The following is a 21,330-nucleotide window of genomic DNA, read 5'->3' as shown; positions in this document are numbered from 1 at the left end:
ACCTTGAAAAAAGGTCCAAAGTCATATGTGTGACCACATATTTCAAACTAATTTTTTTTTTTTTTCATTGTTGGGGTCAAAAATAGGTCATTCGATTTTAAAAATCTAATCTTTAAATAACGGTAAGTTCAAACCAAGGATACGATGATACCTCTCCAATCTGAGTAATATTTTTAGGTCATTTTTTTTTATTGTGCTAGTTTAAGAGAAAATCGCCTGGAGAAATTATAATGAAACACCCTATATAAATTTCGTGTTGAATGCTATCGCCATTTTCTGCGTTCGTTCTTTTAGCGGTTCCTTTTCTAGAGCGTTTGGCGTTATTACTTCTCAGAGATATTTAAATTTTAATATTCTTTTAATTTACTGATTTTCGAGAATTTTTAGTGTTAGTAATTTAATTTTTTTTATCGTTGAAGATCCATTTTTTTCAAAAGAAATTTATAAACCTATTTTATTAGCACATTCGTTTACTTTCTGGACTTTAATTCTAGCCTCGTCCATCTTTTTTTGCAAATATCGCGATATCATCTGCGAAGGCTAATAAGGTTGTTTTTTAAATTTGTTTTTATATCCCATTTTAACATTTTCTGTAATATTTACTTTTTGAGCTCTTTCTTCCAACCTCTAATTACTTTTTCTAGAGTGCAGTTAAAGAGGATCGGAGAAATTCCGTCTTCTTGTCTGACAACTGTTAGGTAGATTTCATTTCACTTTCTTGTGGAAACGATAACTGCCGTAATTTTGCGCCAATCCCTTTCAAATTGTTCCTTAAAAATAACTCGTCCCAAAATCTCGGTTGAGTTCGTTAACGGCCAAAATCGGACCATGGGGGTAGAAATGGGGGACTTTTTCGAAAAAAAACGAAATATCGCTATAAGTTTCTTATTAAGTAAAATATTGAATTCGTTTAAAGTTCTTACTATATTTTTTCGATAATGGTCTAAAACTTTTCTAAGTAAAGTTTTTTGATATCAACAACTATTGGCCAAAGGGGTGGAAAAATGGGATTTTGAGAACAGAAAGAAATCATACCTCCCTTAATACGTACAGTATCGAATTAAAGTAGTCGTTAGTCCTCTAAAAATTACCTAAAACGTTTGACTGATACAATTTTTGATATGACCAATCCTTACGGCAAGGGATGACGATAAAAAAATCGCTATAGCTTTCTTATTAATTAAAATATCGAAATCGTTTAAAGTTTCTACTATTTTATGGGTAAGGGCCTAAAACTTATCTAAGTTTTTTTTTATATCACACCAACCAAAAGACCCAGGGGGTTGAAAAAATTGGGTTTCGAAGACAAAAAAAAATCATACCTCTCTTAATAAGCACAGTATCCAATCGATTTTAAAAAATTACCTAAAACGTTTGACTGATACAATTTTTGATATGACCAATCCTTACGGCAAGGGATGACGATAAAAAATCGCTATAGCTTTCTTATTAATTAAAATATCGAAATCGTTTAAAGTTCCTACTATTTTATGGGTAAGGGCCTAAAACTTATCTAAGTTTTTTTTTTATATCACACCAACCAAAAGACCCAGGGGGTTGAAAAAATTGGGTTTCGAAGACAAAAAAAAATCATACCTCTCTTAATAAGCACAGTATCCAATCGATTTGAAGTGGTCGTTAGTTTTCTTAACATTACCTAAAACGTTTGTCTGAAACAATTTTTGATACGACCAACCCTTACGACAAGGGATGACCAAAATGTTGCTAGAATTTTAAGAAAATGGGACTTGTCGTATGCTAAACGTGTTACATTTTTTCATATGCAACCATTGTCGTATTGAGTAAATTTGAAGTTTTTCTTAACTTTAAGGTGGAAATCTTTTTTATCCCCAACTTCGCATGGGTGAAATCTACCTCCGCCTTCCGGCGTGCCGAAAGAGATTTCTTTATTTCAAATGTCCCCAAAAGATCTCCAAGAAAATTAACTTTGGATTTTGTATTAGTAAGTGTCCTTATTATAATCAAATTTTTTTCTAATCAATGAGATTTTGTTCATAACTAAAAAAATCTTCAGAAAACTGAAAAATCATTTTAAGTTATTTTTAACCTAATATGACTTAACGCTAATGGAAAATAAGCGAACAAATTCTAAAAATGTATAATTAACTGCTCAATAACAACTTCCAAATGATTTTATAATAAAAACTGTTAATAAAATATATAAATTAATATTTTATTTTATTATAACATAATAAATAGAAATATCACTTATTAATACTAATTTCCAACATAGATTTCATATTAATGTTTGGTGTGGTATTATTTTCGACACAATTCTAAGACCATTTACTTTCAACGAAAACCTTACGGATGATGTATAAGTTCATTTCTTGAAACATAATTTGCCGGCTCTTTAGGAGGATGTACCTTAACAAACTAGATTTGCAAATGATTTTCCAGCATGATGGTGTAACGCCAAATTTTTTTTAAGTAGCTAGAAATCACTTGGATGCTAATTTCTTAAACTGAACCGGACGTGGTGGACTAATCTATTGGCCACCAAGATCATCTGACTTAACGCCACTAGATTACTTCATTTGAAGCCATATTAAAACGATAATATACCGAAAAGAAGTTAATACTAAAGAAGAGTTACTCATTAAAATATTAAATGCTATTGATTTTATTAATTGAAACGATCCTGAGATGATACGAAAAGCCATCGGAAAAATTTTACGTCGGATAGACTTCTGAGTACAATGTGATGGAGGAAATTTAGAACTACTGTAATCGAGGTTTTGTATTCTGTTACCATTTATCATTTCATGTATTTTATTTTCTTGTTTTGCTCTATAAAGAATAATGTTTATTAGGTACTGAAAGAATAATACGATTTTCTATTTTGTGTCTATTTTGCTTCAATAGAAAACCGATTTTTTAAATTTTTTATTTACTTTTATTGGCCGTATTTACATTAATTTCCTCGTAATTAAATTCTCTACAAGTTTTGTTGGTAAATCTTCCGTATTTATTACTTATCTAACAAAGCTACTGTACTACAAACCTAAAAAAAATACTTATTTTTCGACACCGAATTCTGAGTTTTACGTTGGATTTCTTAAAAACTACTGGAGTTACAGTTCTGGGATCTGTTTTACCCCATTTCCTACCTTATAATACATATGAAACCACCAACTTTACTTCATAATTTGGGTCTCAAAAATATCAACACGACTTCTTTTTATTAGAAGAGCTGAAATCCGGGCGAAATTTTTCGCTAACCATAACTTAAAAACAATGCGTTTCGATTCCTACGTTTATGTGAATATTTTTCATTACTTTCACCAGTAAAACACATCCTGAAAGTTTCTTCGATCTTCATGGAACACTCTGTATATCATAACATCTGTTAATAGCAACTTATACTATTGTCGTCAACAAACTGATTAATATTAGAATATAATCATATTAATATTTACATGAGTAACAAAAAATAAAAATAATTCACAATAATAATTAACCTACCAATACATTTTTAGTATCGTATCGTAATATAGGAGAAATTGTTTATGCATTTTTTTTTTTTTTATTATAACGACACAACGACTTTACAATCTGTTCATAGAACAATAAGTAAAATAAGATGTATTTGAATTAATATTGAGATGCCACAGACCCAGCGGCTTGTGACTTATTAATGGAACAGATGAGTACTCCATACGGCCAGACCATAAAGTCACCTAATTGAAGCGATAAGGCAAATCAAGAATATTGCTCCTCAGCAATCTTCAAAAATCACTGATCGTGTTATCTAACAAATTGACCGCCAGATAATTCGGGAGTCGATCCAAATGATTTTGATATACCGTAGGCTGACCAGAGAGATTTCCTGCCGAACGATTCACAACTTGAGGTCATTGTATATAAGGCTAATATCACGGTAAGTTGAGCATTTTCCGCAGTGTTTTTGTTTGGAAGCGTTTAAGTATGTCAATACTGGAGTTTCACGCTGTACCCCACAAATGAAGCCCGTAAGTCAAAACAGGCTTCAAAACGGATTTGTAAATCAATAATTTACTTTCTGCTGAAAGTCGACATCTATGTCCTACCAGCCAGGACGCATGTCCTGGCTGGTAAAAATTTTTCATCAGTTTAAAATTAAATAGTTTTATTTTTTTTTTAATTTTAAAAATTTAACGTAAAATGGTTAATACATATCTGAATTTATAAAAAAAAAATTTCCGTACCTTAATAATTATCAAAAAGATTATAATTTATGATGTTATAATATAAAACAATTTTTCGATCTCAAATTTATTTGAAAATTTTAAATTGCTTTGAATGTTTTAAAGGAGAAATATTACATAAATTGAAACGACTGCCGATGAGATGGTGTATCTTAAATTATTGACTTTGAATCACGGCTCTGGAATAATACTCTTATACTGATATTTGTTCGTGCAGAATAGGAAAGCTACTGAGAAAACAACATCGGAAACTCTTGACCCGAGAATTGAATTTACAACCACTTGTACGCTAGACTAACTACAATCCATCTTTGTTATTTTCAATTAATTACGATACTTAACCATTATTATACGGGCGCAAATATTCAATTCATAAAATATGCCATATTTATAAAGAAAATACTGTGGTTATTATTATTAATACATAATTCATTCTACAAAAGAATGAATTATGGGACAGATTTCATTAAATAACATTAGGAACCTTTAAAAATAAACAAAAATTCTTAAATATTACTTGGAAATTATCTTATAAATACCCATGAAAATAATTATAAGAATAAATATAAAAAGATTTATGGTACCAAAATCAGCGAGAATGGTAAATCAACGCCAAAAATGTTTCTTTTGACAATCCTGAACAAGTTCCTATATAACACGAGAAGTTTAAAAGAATATTCTCTTTTAAAGAAAGAATTAAAAGAATTGTTATTAAAAAAATAAATCTGAAAATATAAGTTTAAATATGCATATCACATTTTTACCTATTTCCTAATCATTAACAAAAATGTAATGTAATAAATACAAGTGCATAGCATTATACAAAATTTTAACATTGGATTTAGAGATTAACAAGTAATAAAATTTAAAAGGATTTATGTAAACATTTTATCTGTGTGGTATTAACATAAAATCAATAGACGGAATTTATATAGATAGACATAATCTGACAAATATAAATGTTACACTGCTGGTTAAAACTATATACCGATACATAATTGAAAACAATCGAATAAGTGAAAATTATTCAATTTTTACTTCCTACTACGAAGTAAAGGAAGTATTGTGATCGCGAAAAATTATCGGTTTTCAGATTTCAACGGAAATATTCATTTTGATCATCCCTGAATTCATTTTGACTAGTTTCGACGTGATATCTGTACGTACGTATTTATCTTGCATAACTCAAAAAACGATTAGCCGTAGGATGTTGAAATTTTGGATTTAGGACTGTTTTAACATCTAGTTGTGCACTTCCCCTTTTGATTGCAATTGACTGAACCAAAATTGTCTAAAAACCCCCAAAATCCAAATATATTTGGATTTTGGACTTTTTCTTAACTGCAATAATAAGATGTCATTGAGAGATTTTCTACGATATATCATAAGTGGTACTTATTTTCATCGGTTCCAGAGTTATAGCCAAATAAAATTGTAATTAATGGAATATTTGGATCTTACAAGGGGAAGGGTTGAATCGCAGTTCATTTCCTTTTTTTATCTCTTTTTTTAACTTAAATATATTGATTTATTAATAATTATTAACCTCTGTAAAAAAAAAATGTATAATAAATAATTCAATAATAACAATAAGAAAAAAAATATATGAAAAAAATCAGAAGTTATTAAAGAAATAAAATTTTATGTACTTTTCATTTTAAAAAAAATGTGTATATGTAATTTAATAGGCGTACAAGGAAGTCATGTGACGTCCACATCAGATTTTTTGAGAAATGGTAATATTGAATCATCATTGAAGGATTATATGAAAATTATGATTGAACGCAGACATGAATCTGTTTTTTTGGAGATTATGTATAAACTCCCTAAAAATAAGCTATGGTAGCTTTCGAGGGAAATGCCAAAGGACTATGAATTTGTAAAAAACATTGTGCGTGATATAAATAAAATAAAATAATTTTTATTATTACAACTGTAAGAACTGTAAATATCCCTTTGTAGGAATAATTTAGCGAAAAAGTGAGACGACACGTAAAAACATATCAGATCATTGGCAGGAATTAAATTTGAGATTATTTGATTAAGGAGCAAGTCAATCAGTACTGAATCAGTTACCCAAGTAGTTATTATCATATGAGATCTGTTAAAAAAGTTGACAACACAGTTGTAAGACTTTCCCGTCAAGCGGCTTTTTTCTGATTCACGGCTTACGCACACATACACGCACAACTTAATTTAAATGTTTATCATTTTATTTAAATATAATATTTTTGTTTATTTAATTCAATGATTCTAACTAAAGCGCTCGCGCATACTTTATTTCATTGGTCCGCGTGGGGTGATACTAGCAGCTTCTTTAAATACCATTTTACACTTTAAATATTATTCATTTATTTAATTCTACCGCTCACCTATGACATCACAACACAGCAGATGACTACAGCAGCTGTACGTCAGTTATACATTAGCGTTCCTTGTGGTGAGAAGGGGTACTATTGACTAGTGCACCCAGTTAGCCACTAATTTGTTTAGAGAATTTTTTTGGGGTGGCGATTTTGCAAATATATTTTTTGGAAATATTATTTTTTAATTGTTAAAAAATGTGCCTAAGAAAAATAAGACCTTAATTAGGCGAAATCTCGAGATACTGGGGGTGACCTTGCTCTAACAGTCTCACCCCGTGACCTTTTAAGTTGAACATCTAATGACATCAATGCCACATATAAAGGAATAATCTGACCACGTTGGTCAAAATCGGTCGAGTAATTCTGGAAATATAAGGTGATTTACAGGGCGACAACGAACATACACACGTACATACGACCATCCGGGAAATTTCCATCCGGTTTTTGAGTTTTTTGCGTTCCTTAGGTGTCAAAATGTGAAGATCCGGTGAAAACCGCATATGACCAAATTGAAACGATTACAATACTTTCCCTTCTAAAGCTAAAGCTCTACCATAACGCTAGACGGGAAAGTAAAAATGACAGAATTTTAATTTTTATCAAAGAGAATATACCTATTCTGATAGAGAATATATTAGAATTCTGATAAGAGAATATACCTATTATATTGATGTCGTCACCTTCAAAGCAACCCCTAAGAATGCGACACATGACATCATTTCTCATAATTCTTAAAAGGTTATGTGGAAAGGAATTTTTTGTGTAACCTTAAATTCATTTGGTGAATTTTTCTCTATTTCAATAATAATCATTTTAGCGTTCCCTTAATTAGTGGGCACAAGAAAAATTAGCAGAATGTCATATTTGGAGAATATGGAAGCTGCGGCATCAATATGGTGTTATTTTTAGTAAATAATCACCAATTAATAAGAAAGTGTGAGGTCCATCATTACTGTGATGCAAAATCCAATTATTTGATGCATTTGTGGTAGTTTTCTTCAGATAGTCTCCCGTAATAAGGATAAACCTCCTAAGCAATACTGTTTTTTTACCATAAAACCTTACGATGAAACGATTACGATAATCACAATTAATAATTCGTTGTAATCACAATGACATTGCAATCGAAATAGAAATACCTTAAAATACGATCAAACTTGGCGTCTTTTTTTCGATCTTGGTTCTTTAGGGCACTTCCAGTTGGATGTTGAAGTTTCGATTCAATATCGTAACCCACGTTTTAACACGTGTAACTCATCGTAAAGCAGCAGATTAATATTTCAAATTCGTATACACGACAATGAATAATATGAACTGTATTTGTATTGTTTAATAGAGGGATCTGATAAAATTAAAAAAAAATTAGATAACATTGTTTTTTATAATTCATATTAGATGATAACCGTTATAGTATATAGAATAAATTCACGTACCTACCTGCCTGGGGGATCACCATTTTTATCGAATTCAACTATTTCACCATCGCCTTCTCCATATGTAAATGACACGTTCAGTAAGTAGTTCTACAAAAACAGAATAAAGAACATTATAAGTCACAAAACAGATGTAAGCTTTAACTTTAAATTTACACGCACATTAAATTTACACGCGCGCGCGCGTGTGTACATGTATCAATATATGTAACACACACACACAGAGAGAGAGAGAGAGAGAATAAAAAGTGTGTCCACGGATACAATCAAAATCGAGGGTTACACTTACAAAGTAATAAGTGCAATATTACATCACGGATTTTCGATTCGTAAAGGTCATTATTCTAATTTTATTAAAAAAGGAAAAATATGGTATGAAGTGAATGATACGACTATCAAAAAACAAAATTGACCGTGAAATTCAATTTGATTGTTCAAAGGCAATAAATTTTAATAATAAATCAATAAGATAACAATCAAAAATTCATAAAAAAAAATATAAAAGAATTAACAGAACTCAGTGATATCCAAAACAAGTACATTGAAATTGTAAACCGTACGGTAACAGTTTGCAGATATCATTTCTTCCGCTCAAAAAACAAAAATTTCTGTAATATAAATAAAAATGTTTTTAACAAAACGATACTGATATCAAAAAAGGTTAAGACACTTCATTTCTATTATCAAAATTTTTTATTAATTTAGAATTTTCTTTAAAAAATATATGTAATAGGCAATAGATATACAATAATAGATAGTAAACAATTTTTAAGCGTTCCATTTAATAAGAAAAAAAATTCTTGTGTAATACAAATCACATTTACACAAATAATACAATTCTTATGATTTTATTCGTTGTTTAACAAATGAAATCGGACCGGTAAGAATTTTGTAACAACTTTTTCTATTTTTTGCTTATTATATGGAACGCTTAAACATTGTTTATTATCTATTACTGTACATATATTGTCTACACATATATATAACAAGTTTTTTTTTTTAAAGAAAATTCTAAATTAACAACAAATTTTGATAATAAAAATGGCCTTATCTTTTTTGATATCAGTATAATTTTGTTAAAAACAGTATATTACAGAAATTTTTGTTTTTTGAGCAGAAGAAATGATTCTGGGAGACTTACCGTACGGTTTAAAATTTCAATGTAATTTTTTTATATAATTTTTTAATCAAGTGATTATTCACAGTACGTCGGAATGTCATGAGAAAACGTATGTAGGTTAATTTTTTTTGAAAATTTTCGTATATTAAATTGGTTACCTTTAATTTTCATAAAACCGAAAAATGGAATGTATATTAAGTTTAATAAATAAGCTAGTAAAGACTGAGCTTTCTGTTACTCTAATTTACATATAAACATAAACAAGAATAAAAGCTAGTTATTAAAATTTCAAAGACTTACCCAGTAAAAAAATAAATTATTTACATGCCATTATTTTTCTGAACAAAATATTTACGTTAAGGATTATTATGAGTTTTTAAAGTTAAATAATATAATTAATTACCATTGATAATTAATCTGAGTAGCTAGTGGGATGATCGCCTTTCTTTTGAAATAAGTTTATTAATTTATTTATTCATCCGAACTAATTTAATGATAATAATTTTTTCCAAATATAAATTTTTATTCAAGAAAACATTTGTTTACCCAGTACGAATATAATTTAAAGTTTAAATAACCATTATGTATTAGTTTAAATGCATAAAATTTTAACAAATTCAAATATTATAACCTTGGAAATTTCCCTTTGTTACAAACAGAAGGTACTGAACGGTTAGGTTTTAAGTTGGCGATTAAATAAATTTATTATTGTTAATTGTAAATAATTGGAACGGAAAATTTACAGTTTATCTTAATTATATACGCCTGCTGATGCGTTCACTTTACATTTACTCGGACTAATCGGAATGTCTTTCAGTTATATTATAAAAGAAGAGTGGTATGTTTCATGTCCAAAAAAAAGTAGTTTTTACTATTTTTATTATTTCTGTGTAAAAAAATGAAATACAGTAACATAATGACTTTTGTATTAGTGTCGTTATTTTCAAATTTAAAGGTTACATACATTCCTTAAGAAATTAAAGGGGAGAAACTTGCATTTTTTTATTTACATACAGGGTTTTTGTCAAATTAAGTTCCCGATATAACTTGAGCCCTCTAACTTACGAAATGTATCACTAAATCGGCTATTCGTTTAAAAATGACTTTTGCGTCATTAATTTTTTTTTTTAATGTCCACTTTCATAACAACAAACAGCATGTAACGAATTTTTGGATTTTAGTTAATTTTTTTTATTCCCTCCAAATGAAACAGTATAATAGCTATTTTGCCTTGATGAATCAAGTAGGAACTGATCACAAGGTAACCGAAACATTTAACAATGTTAAATTATCACATAAATTTGAATTTTTATGATCTGAGCGTAAGTATCAGAATTTTTCTTTCTTTTTCCTGTTTAGCCTCCGGTAATTACCGTTCAGATAATACTTCAGGTGATGAATGAAGATGATATGTATGAGTGTAAATGAAATGTAGTCTTCTACAGTCTCAGTTCGACCATTCCTGAGATGTGCAGTTAATTGAAACCTAACCACCAAAGAACACCGGTATCCACGATCTAGTATTCAAATCCGTGTAAAAATAACTGACTTTACTAGGACTTGAACGCTGGAACTGTCGACTTCAAAATCAGCTGATTTGGGAAGACGCGTTCACCACTAGACCAACCCGGTGGGTAATAAATGCTTGAATCTATTTTTCATAAAATGAAGTGTCGAATTATAATAATTTTGAGCCAAAAAATATCAGATCTTGCTGAGATTTCAGTCGTATAAATTACTATATTAGTTAAAATAAGTAAAACTATAAGTTTTCTTAGAAGGAGTTGTCGTTCATACCTTATTCCGTAGAATTATTGATATTCAAATATGCAGAGCAACTGAATCAACAGTTATTATTTATTAATTAGTATGGACACTAAATATAAAACCTAACAACTATTAACAAGAATAAACAAGCAATCAATTAACAATCATTACAGGCATAACATTATTTTTATATATAACACACAGATAACTTGCTACGAAAAATTACATCATTATTTCATAAATCGAATCGTTCATTTTCTTACAAAAGTTGAATAAGATAAAAACCAATAATAAAAAACAGTTTATTTTCAACCAATGACAAGAATGAATACGTTTAACCAATCGAAACCAACATATTTAGGCCAATCAAATAATAAATGTTTTCTTGTTAATCAGAATACATGAATCGGAATTCGTAATAAAGAAGTACTGAACGGTGTTTTTGACACCACATCCAACCTTACACAAAAATGTTTTGTTTTTTTTTATTCATAAGAATAAAAAAAATATTTTTTTATGAGAATAATTGAGAACAGTTTATGTTTGTAAGAAAAATATATGTTTATAAGAATTAAAAAATAAAAATAATAGCGTAAGTAAAAAAAAATTAAAATATGTTTTTGTATATATTAATACGTGAAAAATAGCTAGTATTCATCAATCTCAACCAAGAAAAACTTTTTTATCTTTAATGATTCCTAATATTATAATAATTGCTTTAATGATTAATATGGATGAATATAATTCTACAATCCTATTTGTTCGCGACGAAGAACATACATTTAGGTACTACTTTAAGGACAAAAAAGATTTCATTTGCTGATAATTTACTCACTATTTGCCGATTATTTGCCTCGATGTATTCGTATTTACGATCTTATAGCCAATTATGGTCCCTACTAAGTCACAATGTCTTAAAAAAAAAACGGATGTAAGCTAAATTTAATTGAAATTTTGTGCAAATAACTTAAAATGATATAATGTTAAATTTCATTCCTTTGTTCACTTCAATTATGTTGTTTGTTAATCAGTGTAAATTTTATACAGTTGTGTAATGATATATTCACACCAAATATTACGGTTTAATTTATAAATTTATAATTTTGGATTTTAATTTATAGGGTAAAATATAGGGTTTAATTTTTGCATATTAATACATTCACAAGCCAACCTTTCTGTCTTTCTTTTCCTGTTCAGCCTCCGGTAATTACTGTTCGGGTAATACTTCAGAGGATGATATGTATGAGTGAAAATGAAGTGCAGTCTTGTACAATATCAGTTCGACCATTTCTGAGATATTTGGTTAATTGAAACCCAACCGCCAAAGAACACCGGTATCCACGATCTAGTATTCAAATCCGTGTAAAAATAACTGACTTTACTAGGACTTGAACGCTGGAACTCTCGACTTCCAAACCATCTGATTTGGGAAGATGCCTTCACCAGTAGACCAACCCGGTGGTTTCACAAGTCAGCCTACGTTATTTGTGTTTTACAAGATTTCTCTCTTCCATCATTTTTTTTTCTTGTTTAACCTCCGTAACCATCGTTAGGTATTGCTTCAGAGGATGAAATGAACGATTTATATCGTGTGTGAAAATGCCATGCCTGACCGGAATTCGAACCCGGGACCTCCGGATGAAAGATCGAGATGCTACCACTCGCCCACGGAGGCCGGCTCTCCTATAATCTACCTTAAATCATTTTAACTATTATATTTTTAATTATTTAGAATTTTATTAAAAACTTTAATTCCTTGTAATCTCCTATAATAACATATTTCAAAACCTAGTATTCTTTCGGCATTCCTAATTTCCATATTTTTTACCATATATATATATATATATATATTATATTCCGTATGAATACTTTAAAAATTTAGTTTCTAATCCATAAATATATGCTTGAGAACATTGTATATTATTTTCCTGTGAATTATCTTTGTTTTTATCCGTATCCATTTGATATTCTCTTTTGTCGATCCTTTAAAATTTTGCTTGAACCTAATATCAAAAGTTCTGCAGATTCTTTAGTACGTTATATTTTCTTGTTTTTAAATATTTAAATCATATTATTTTCCTTTGTGCCATATTTTATTTTCTTTATTTTAATTTTGTTTATACTCAAGTTAAATTTTCTCCTAAATAATATTTGCTATCCTTTTTACTTAAATAATAAAAAATTGTAGAATTTTTTTTACTGCTTCAAATTTAAAATTCATTAAATAAAATAAAGGTTTGTAGAACTACAAATATTATCTTACAACTTGAAATTTCTTAAATGAAGAAAAATGTCTAAATTTTTTATTAATAGTAACATCAAGTAAAATACAACAGTTTTATTACATCCATAAAATTATATGCATGTAAGATTATAAAACTTCGTCAATTTGCATAAAAGCTACGTGTACTTGCACTTACAAACATAAGGAAGTATGAGTCTACTATGGCTTACATTATTTTCAACAAACTTGAACGCATGGAAGATTGGATGGAGTTCTGCGTTACCAAAAGATAAAATGAAATATATAGTACATGAATGTAAGTGTATGTGTTTATTCACATACTAAGAACCGCATGGTTATATTAAGTTTATCAAAATGTAAAGCAGTAAATTAAATTAAAAATTTGTAATTCATCTTACTTAAATATTATACAGTTTAATTAACTTTATGAAAATAACTTTCATTTTCAAACAAAGTTAATAATTCAGCTACAAAATAAAGTTAACCTTTCTATGAAGGATAAAATTAACTTATGTAAAGTACATGAGTAGACTACACACATGTACTTACGTACACAAATAAATTTATAAATACAATAAAAAGTACAGAAAAGTAGCAAGATAAAATTTAATTCAAAAAATTGTAGTTTTTTTTTTTTTACATTATAAATAACTTATTTAAGCGTTTACTTTGTAATTTTTTGTTTGTTTAAGTAATTAATAATAATATTAATAGACGTATATAAAATACTGATTACTACGCTGACTCTGAGATTTAAAACAAATTACTGAATTATGTACCTAACTTTTGTCAACATAAGATAGAAAAGAAGATAAAAAGATAAGATAGTGTTGATAGGTAAATGGAGTTTAAGGACATTCCAGCGGGTAAATCAGTAAATTAAAAAAAAGGGAGATATTTGAGAATAAACAGAAGGATATAAGTGGATTAAATGAAGAGAGATGAAAAGGAAAAGGTGAAAATATTAGCGATGATGTTACAATGTTCTACTCAATAAATAAAAGTTGAAGGGATGGAGTAAATATCACTCTAAACAAAAACATATTAAAATTCATAAAAAAGGAAGGATTTTTTAGATAGGAAGATTGTTGTATGGATGGGAAAAAACCCAGAAGCTTTTTATAATTTTGTGTATATGTCAAGTAATTAGTATGAACTAGTAGTTAGAAGTTAGTAGTTAATGCGAATTATATGACTGCAGTAATTTATAAACAGATACTGAAGATTACGGAAAGGAGATTACAGATTAGTGCAAGATAGTTGTGGGCAATTGAAATGTCACGGTAGGGGAAGAAGTGAAGTCCAAGCATAAGGAAAGTATGAACTGGGCAAAAGGAATGAACTAGGAGTTTTACAAGATAAATAAAATCTACTTTGTAAACCAAATATTTGATTTAAAAACCGTAAAATAAAGACTGCATATATGGAAATCACCAGAAGATATTAAAGTGACCAAATCACCAGAATATTAAAGTGACTGTATAAATCCAAAGAAAGATTAAAAATGTGATAAAAAAGAGCTTACACTGATAATGATTGTTTATTTTTCTTAATATAAATAAAAGAGTAATAATAAAGGGAGTTAAAAGAACAAAGAGAATAATATGTGGAAAAAGTAAAAATTAGAAAGTTGGCAGTAGGAAAGAAGTTTACTCAGTTATTGAAGAAAATAAATTTGTCAAAGCAATAGTGTAAATGAATTTAGATGAATATGAAGTAACAATTAAAACAGCAACAGAACTCATATTTGGTTATGTTAAGAGAAGAAGAATAAAGAAGCCGAAAGATTACTATAAAGACGACTGGAAAAACGAAAGACAAATGAAAATACAAAAACAGGAAGGATGAAGATTATAAGAGGCTTTACAGAAAGTTGAATAGTAAAATAAGAAACGTAACGTAACAAAGAAAGCAAAGAACAAATGGCTCATGGTCGACTTCAGATATAGAATATTTAGAAAAGGAAAGGGTGGACACGAATTAATTTACATAAAAATGGTGGAAGATTTCAGGTTCTAATAAAATTGCTGGTCGAGATGGTGAAATGTTATTTAAAGAGGATGCTTAAAGGATGGATATAATACATACGCATACATAGTGGAACTACACCAGTACAATAAAAAACCAGATTATCTCCCTGTTTAAATTCAAGATAAAATGGAAGATAATAAAGTAGAAACAAAAATTCTAAAATCAGAAGTTTTGTAAACAATAAAAAATATGAAGCATGAAAAAATCTGTGGTGATGGATGCTAATAAAAAATGAGTTGCTGTGGTCACCTGCCAGTAGAAATTTCTTATTTATTTATCATACAGTACAAAGATGTGCTGTTTCTAAGTTATTAAAACTAAATATTCAAAAAATTATATTAAATAGCAAATATATATTTAATATTTACATATGTATAAGTACAAATATTAATATAGCTACAAATCAACATCCAGTTTATCCATTCGACACCAGATAAGGTAGCATGATATATAATTTGTGGATCTTCTTTTCTGCTTGCTGTGGACAGTAGTTAATTAGATGTTCAAAAGTATGGAGTGGCTCATCACACTTACAACCACCCGCAAGTAACATACTCCACTTTTGTATAATTACATCAACCCTGTCCAGTTCTTACGCAATTAAGTCTGCACCACAACTGTCTTGACAGACTAAAGCTAAAGCAGACCTGCATATGCTTCACCTTTATCAATTGGTTGCTGTCACCATCATGTAGTTTTCATCCCACATTATATGCCATTGTTGTTTAATATTAAAGTCCTCCTATATAAGCTTTTGGGCCAGATCTCATCAGATTTCTGAGATTTCAAGTGTCAATCACTGACGCTCATGTTGATTCGTGCTACTTTTTCATCATTTTTCAGAGTAGTGCCAGGACATTCTGGTGTCTGAGATGTGATGAAGGTATATTAGCAAAACATGGGCCATTTAATTGGGGTGAAGGAGACTATAATCTCTTACTGAAGAAGAATTTCAGGAAATGGTGAAATTAATATCCACTATAATAATTGAGGTATGACAATTAGAATAGTGAGATTAATGGATTTTTAAACAATCGTGATTACAATTAAAAAAAATTTGTGCAGTAAATTATCAAGATCACAGGTTAGTTAGTTTAATTTCGCTTTCAGAAAATATTCTTTTAAGAATTCACTACAGAAGACTGTATCAAAAAATGAGCAAATGATATAGAAAAAGGATTTTAGAAGAGAACAGGCAGAAGAAATGTTATTATGCTTTTAAGAATTACTGATGAAAGGATAGATATATAGGTACAGAGTAAGTGTATGTTTTATAAAAATGGAAATATCACTTAATCATATCAAGTGAGGTAAACTAATAAAAATATTAAGAACTCAAATAGTAGATTAATTACAGAACTACACAGATTAAATTAGAAAATATTTATGAAAATAGGAACTAGGAAAATTGACTGATTTTATTTAGGAAAAGATATAAGACTTGCTTGCTGCTTATCCTCGGACATGTTTAATATATATGTTGGAGATGATATGATAAAACGTTCTTTAAAAGAGGATAAAGAAGGTATCAATCAATGTGGAGGAAGAAATATAGGTTCTAAAAGGTGTACAAAGGAGAAGGTGGTTGTGGGAGATGAAATAAAACAATATTTAGCAGAAGATTTCAAATTATATGAGAGTATGATAGAATAAGTAATGAAAATAAATATTAAGAAAAAAATAATGAGAATAGGAAACAAGAAACCAATAAATGTCTAACAAAACGAAGAAAGAATTGAACAAGCATAGCAATAGAAAACTTTTGTTAAAATGAAAATAAAATGGCTAAAAAGGTGTTTAATAGAAAAAATAATTAAAGAATAAGAGTAAGAGTTAGACTTTACCAAACTAATGTGAAATATTGCGATTGAAAAGTATTTCTGTATGGATATGAAATATGGATACTAAAAGAAGGGAAAAAGAAAGAGGAAGTACATAAAATGTGATCATGGAGAAATTTAATTGAACATAGTGAAAAATTAAATATGAAACTTAAGCAGAACAATCCAGATTTTCTAAGCTAATTAAATTAGGCATATTAAGAAAAGAGGACAGATCAAATACTGCTAAAGATATAAGTAGGAGGAGAAAGGAATAGAAACAGGAAGATTCCAGACGATAAAAAAGAAATTAGGCTATAAAGAACTTTAAAAGTTACCTGGAAATAGAAGGAAAAAACGGGCGTGGTACAAGGGAACTTCTTCGATAGAAACCTTACGATGATGATGATTAGCGTATTCTATTCCCTTGAAATATGAAATATCATTGATACTACTCTAGGTATATTTCATACGAAAGCTACCTATTGCAATGGGTACAATAATTCGACTTCCGGAAAATTTCGACATATCTTCGCGTTTTATATCTTCCAGATCCCAAAACCACCGTCAGCTCAAAATAGTATATATACTTTTATATATATATATATATATATTTATTTTACTTTCTTGTGACGACACGATAACTGCCATAATTTTGCGCCAATCACTTTCAAATTTTTCCTTAAAAAAAATATCGCTATAACTTTCTTATTATGTAAAATATCGAATTTATTTAAATATCCTACTATTCTTTTTATAAAGGCCTAAAACTTATCTAAGTAAAGTTTTTTGATATCACCAACCATTGGCCCAGGGGGTGGTAAAAATGGGGTTTCGAAGACAAAAATATCATACCTCCCTTAATAGGCACAGTTTCGAATCGGTTTTAAGTGGTCGTTAGTCCTATAAACATTACCTAAAATGTTGTCTGTAACCATTTTTTATATGACCAACCCTTGCGGCAAGGGATGTACAAAATATTGCTGGAATTGTAAGAAGACGGCTCTTGTTGTGTGCTAAACATGTGAAACATTTTTCACATCCAGCCATTATCGTATTGAGTAAATTTTAAGTTTCTCTTAACTTTAAGGTGGAAGTCTTTTTTATCCCCTACTTAGCATCGGTGAAATCTACCTCCGCCTTCCGGCGTGCCGAAAGGGATTGTTTTTATACATTTCTATTACATTCCTAAGTTCACTCCTTCAAGAAGGATGAGATAATAAAATAAATAAGTGCATATATATTTGTTAAGATTTTCAAGCAACAAAAGCGTTCCTTTCCAAATACATTCTAATTAATAGTAAGACCGACATCAAAAATTCATGACGGAGAAACTTTTCAATCGCAAGGAATTTCAATATACACTCGTAAATCATGCAAATTAATTATCATAAGACACTATTCTATGAAAGATAGCATACTTATGTGGTACCTGGTAACATACGGCAAAAATAAAATATAAGTGGATCAAATTGATTTGAAAGAAAAATTGTTTTTTTAACTCGAAGAGCAAATATATTTAAGAAAGGGACTTAAAAATTTAATATTTCCCGCTGAACTATTCACAAAATAAACAACTATATATATAGATATACATATATATAACTATTACTTAATTAAATGTAATTTAATTTTATTATTATGTAATATTATTCATTCGATTGATTTGAATCATTTAGTTCAAACCCTGTTCACAGGTCATTAATTCAATTCATTAAAGATTGAGCTTCAACTGGCAAATCTCCACACTATTATATATATATATATACAGGTGTATCACGAAGTTCTCCCGGGACTTTCATAACCTATACTACTCATGAAAGTAATGGAAAAAGTTCATAAAAAAACGTATGTCCTAATATGCTTCGTTTACGAGTTACGGCTAGTGGAAAATTTTGCTTAGATTTCAGTTACCTACGTGAAATTGAAATTGGTAGTGCTACAGCTGCTGCAGTAGAATATGAAATACGCTTTCGCTATCGCAGAATTCCATATCCCAAAACAATTAGCGCGACCTTTCGCAATTTTTGGGAAACAGGTATTACCTAGTATTCGTATCAGAATTACCTGTCCAACTCGACGCTGTTATTGATGAAATTATTATTGATGCAGTTCAGCGCAGTCCAGGAGTCAGTACACAACGTCTTTCTAAGCAAATAGGAGAATTTCGCATTGGTTGGTTTGGAAGATACTTAAACAAAACAAGCTTTATCCTTATCATAAATAACCCGTTCAACTTCTACATCCAAGAGACGGTCGTTTCGCTTGGAGTTCTGCAAAACTGGTGGAATACAAATCGACAACTCTACAAGTATGTTTTGTTTACCGAAGAGGCTAATTTCACTCGAGTTGGTGCCAACAATTATTACGCAATGAGGATACATGGGCAGAAGTAAATCCTCATAAAACGGTGAAAGGCAATTTTAAACACCGATTTTGCGTCAATATATGGTGCGGCCTTCTTCGCAATCTTCTGGTTGGAACGTTCACTTTACCTGGTCTGTAAAATACTGAGGTCTGCTTGCACTTTCTTCAAGAAGAATTGCCGCAGAGTGGTTGAAGATGTTCCTCTAGCGCCAAGACGGCAAAGTATAATTCCAGCATGATGGCGCGCCTTCCTACTTCTCTTGTGCCTCTATTTACTTAAATCATAATTTCCTTGAGAAATGGATCGATCGTGGAGGTCCACATTCCTGGCCACCAAGGTTGCCTGATCTTTAGATTTTTGATTATGATTAATATCATTAGATTTTTTTTTCTGCAAGTGGAAGAAAAATATTGTACTCAAATCCGAAATACATCGTAGGAATTAATTGTCCACCTGACCGGTTCGGCTGAACAACTTAAGGACGGTCCTAAATAACTAAAAGAGTAGCAAAAGAAATACAGAAGCGTGCCAAGAAATATGGCGGGCTCATTTTTGAACGTTTATTTTAAACTAGTACGTATAGTGCACTTTGGTCTACTGTAATGTTTCTAAATAAAATTAGAATACAAAAATTCAAATTTTATTACGTTTTTTCTTTACGTTATTCAACTTATCTTACACAATTTTTTTCACAATTATATTCTTTACATTTTTTTTTTTTTTTAATTTTATGTACTTATTACTCATTTAACAAAGTTATTGTACGTCAAAAATAAAAACTCTGACGTGAAGCCTCATGGCTTCCTTGTACGCCTATTAAATTACATATACACACTTTTTTAAAATGAAAAGCACATAACATTTTATTTCATTAATAACTTCTGATATTTTTTCACGATTTTTTTTTCTTATTGTTATTATTGAATTATTATTTATCGTAAACCTTTTTTACAATCAGAGGTAAATAATTATTAATAAATCAATATATTTAAATTTAAAAAAAAAACAGATGAAGTCTGATTTTAACCGATGTACCTTCCCTTGTAAGATCCAATATTTCATTTATTAAATTTATATTTGGCTATAAATCTGGAACCAATGAAAATAAATATCACTTGTGATACATCGTAGAAAATCTCTCAATGACGTCTTATTATTGCAGTTAAGAAAAAGTCCAAAATCCAATTTTTTTTATTTTGGGCTTTTTTTGTCACTTTTGGTTCTGTCGATTGCAATCAAAAGAGGAGTGCACAACTAGATGTTGCAGCAGTCCTAAATCCAAAATGTCAACATACTATGGCTAATCGTTTATGAGTTATGCGAGATACATACGTAAGTAGTACGTACAGACGTCACGCCGAACTAGTCAAGATGGATTCAGAGATGATCAAAATGGTTATTTCCGTTGAAATCTGAAAACCGAAATTTTTCACGATCACAATACTTCCTTTACTTCGTACAAGGAAGTAAAAACAGGGTTTTTTACCCCAATTCAATGATTTTTCACCCCAGATTTCTCAAAAGCTACTGCAGCTACGGTTCTGGGACCTATATTATTCAATTTTTCAGGTCAGTAGTCATAAGAGATCATTAATTTTGCTTCTTAATTAACGTCCTTAAAATTTCAGTACGCCCTCATTTCACCGGGAAAAAGAAAATTTTAGTTGATATCAGAGAAAATTTTTCCAGTAGCCATAACTCGCAAATGAAGCATTTTTGAATACATATTTATATGAACTTTCTCCATTATTTTCATGAGTAGAATAGGTTATGAAAGTTTCGGGAGAACTTCGTAATTCACCTGTATGTGTGTGTGTGAGTGTGTATGTTGTAACAGTAGTAGGATTAGTATTAACATATATATTTATATATACGTATTACATACATACTTAAGCAAATACATGAGATTCATGTATATACATTACGATATATATTCTATCATAGAATATGAATATGCTTCAATATCTCTACG

The 21,330-nt window shown here is 29.5% G+C and overlaps 1 protein-coding gene across 1 annotated transcript in view; it reads right to left on the bottom strand.

Annotated features, from left to right (window-relative positions):
* LOC142328065 (metabotropic glutamate receptor 1-like) overlaps positions 1-21,330 on the bottom strand; it is a 589,241-nt gene that overhangs the window by 288,078 nt on the left and 279,833 nt on the right. The window contains exon 7 of the mRNA XM_075371535.1: positions 8,012-8,097. Within this exon, the coding sequence (XP_075227650.1) occupies positions 8,012-8,097 (86 nt within the window). The remainder of the gene's footprint in view (positions 1-8,011; positions 8,098-21,330) is intronic.

Source organism: Lycorma delicatula, chromosome 7 (genome assembly GCF_047948215.1).
Source record: "Lycorma delicatula isolate Av1 chromosome 7, ASM4794821v1, whole genome shotgun sequence".
NCBI classification, from domain to species: Eukaryota; Metazoa; Arthropoda; class Insecta; order Hemiptera; family Fulgoridae; genus Lycorma; species Lycorma delicatula.
The sequence above is the reverse complement of the archived record's forward strand: the minus strand, read 5'-3'. Positions and strand labels throughout refer to the sequence as shown.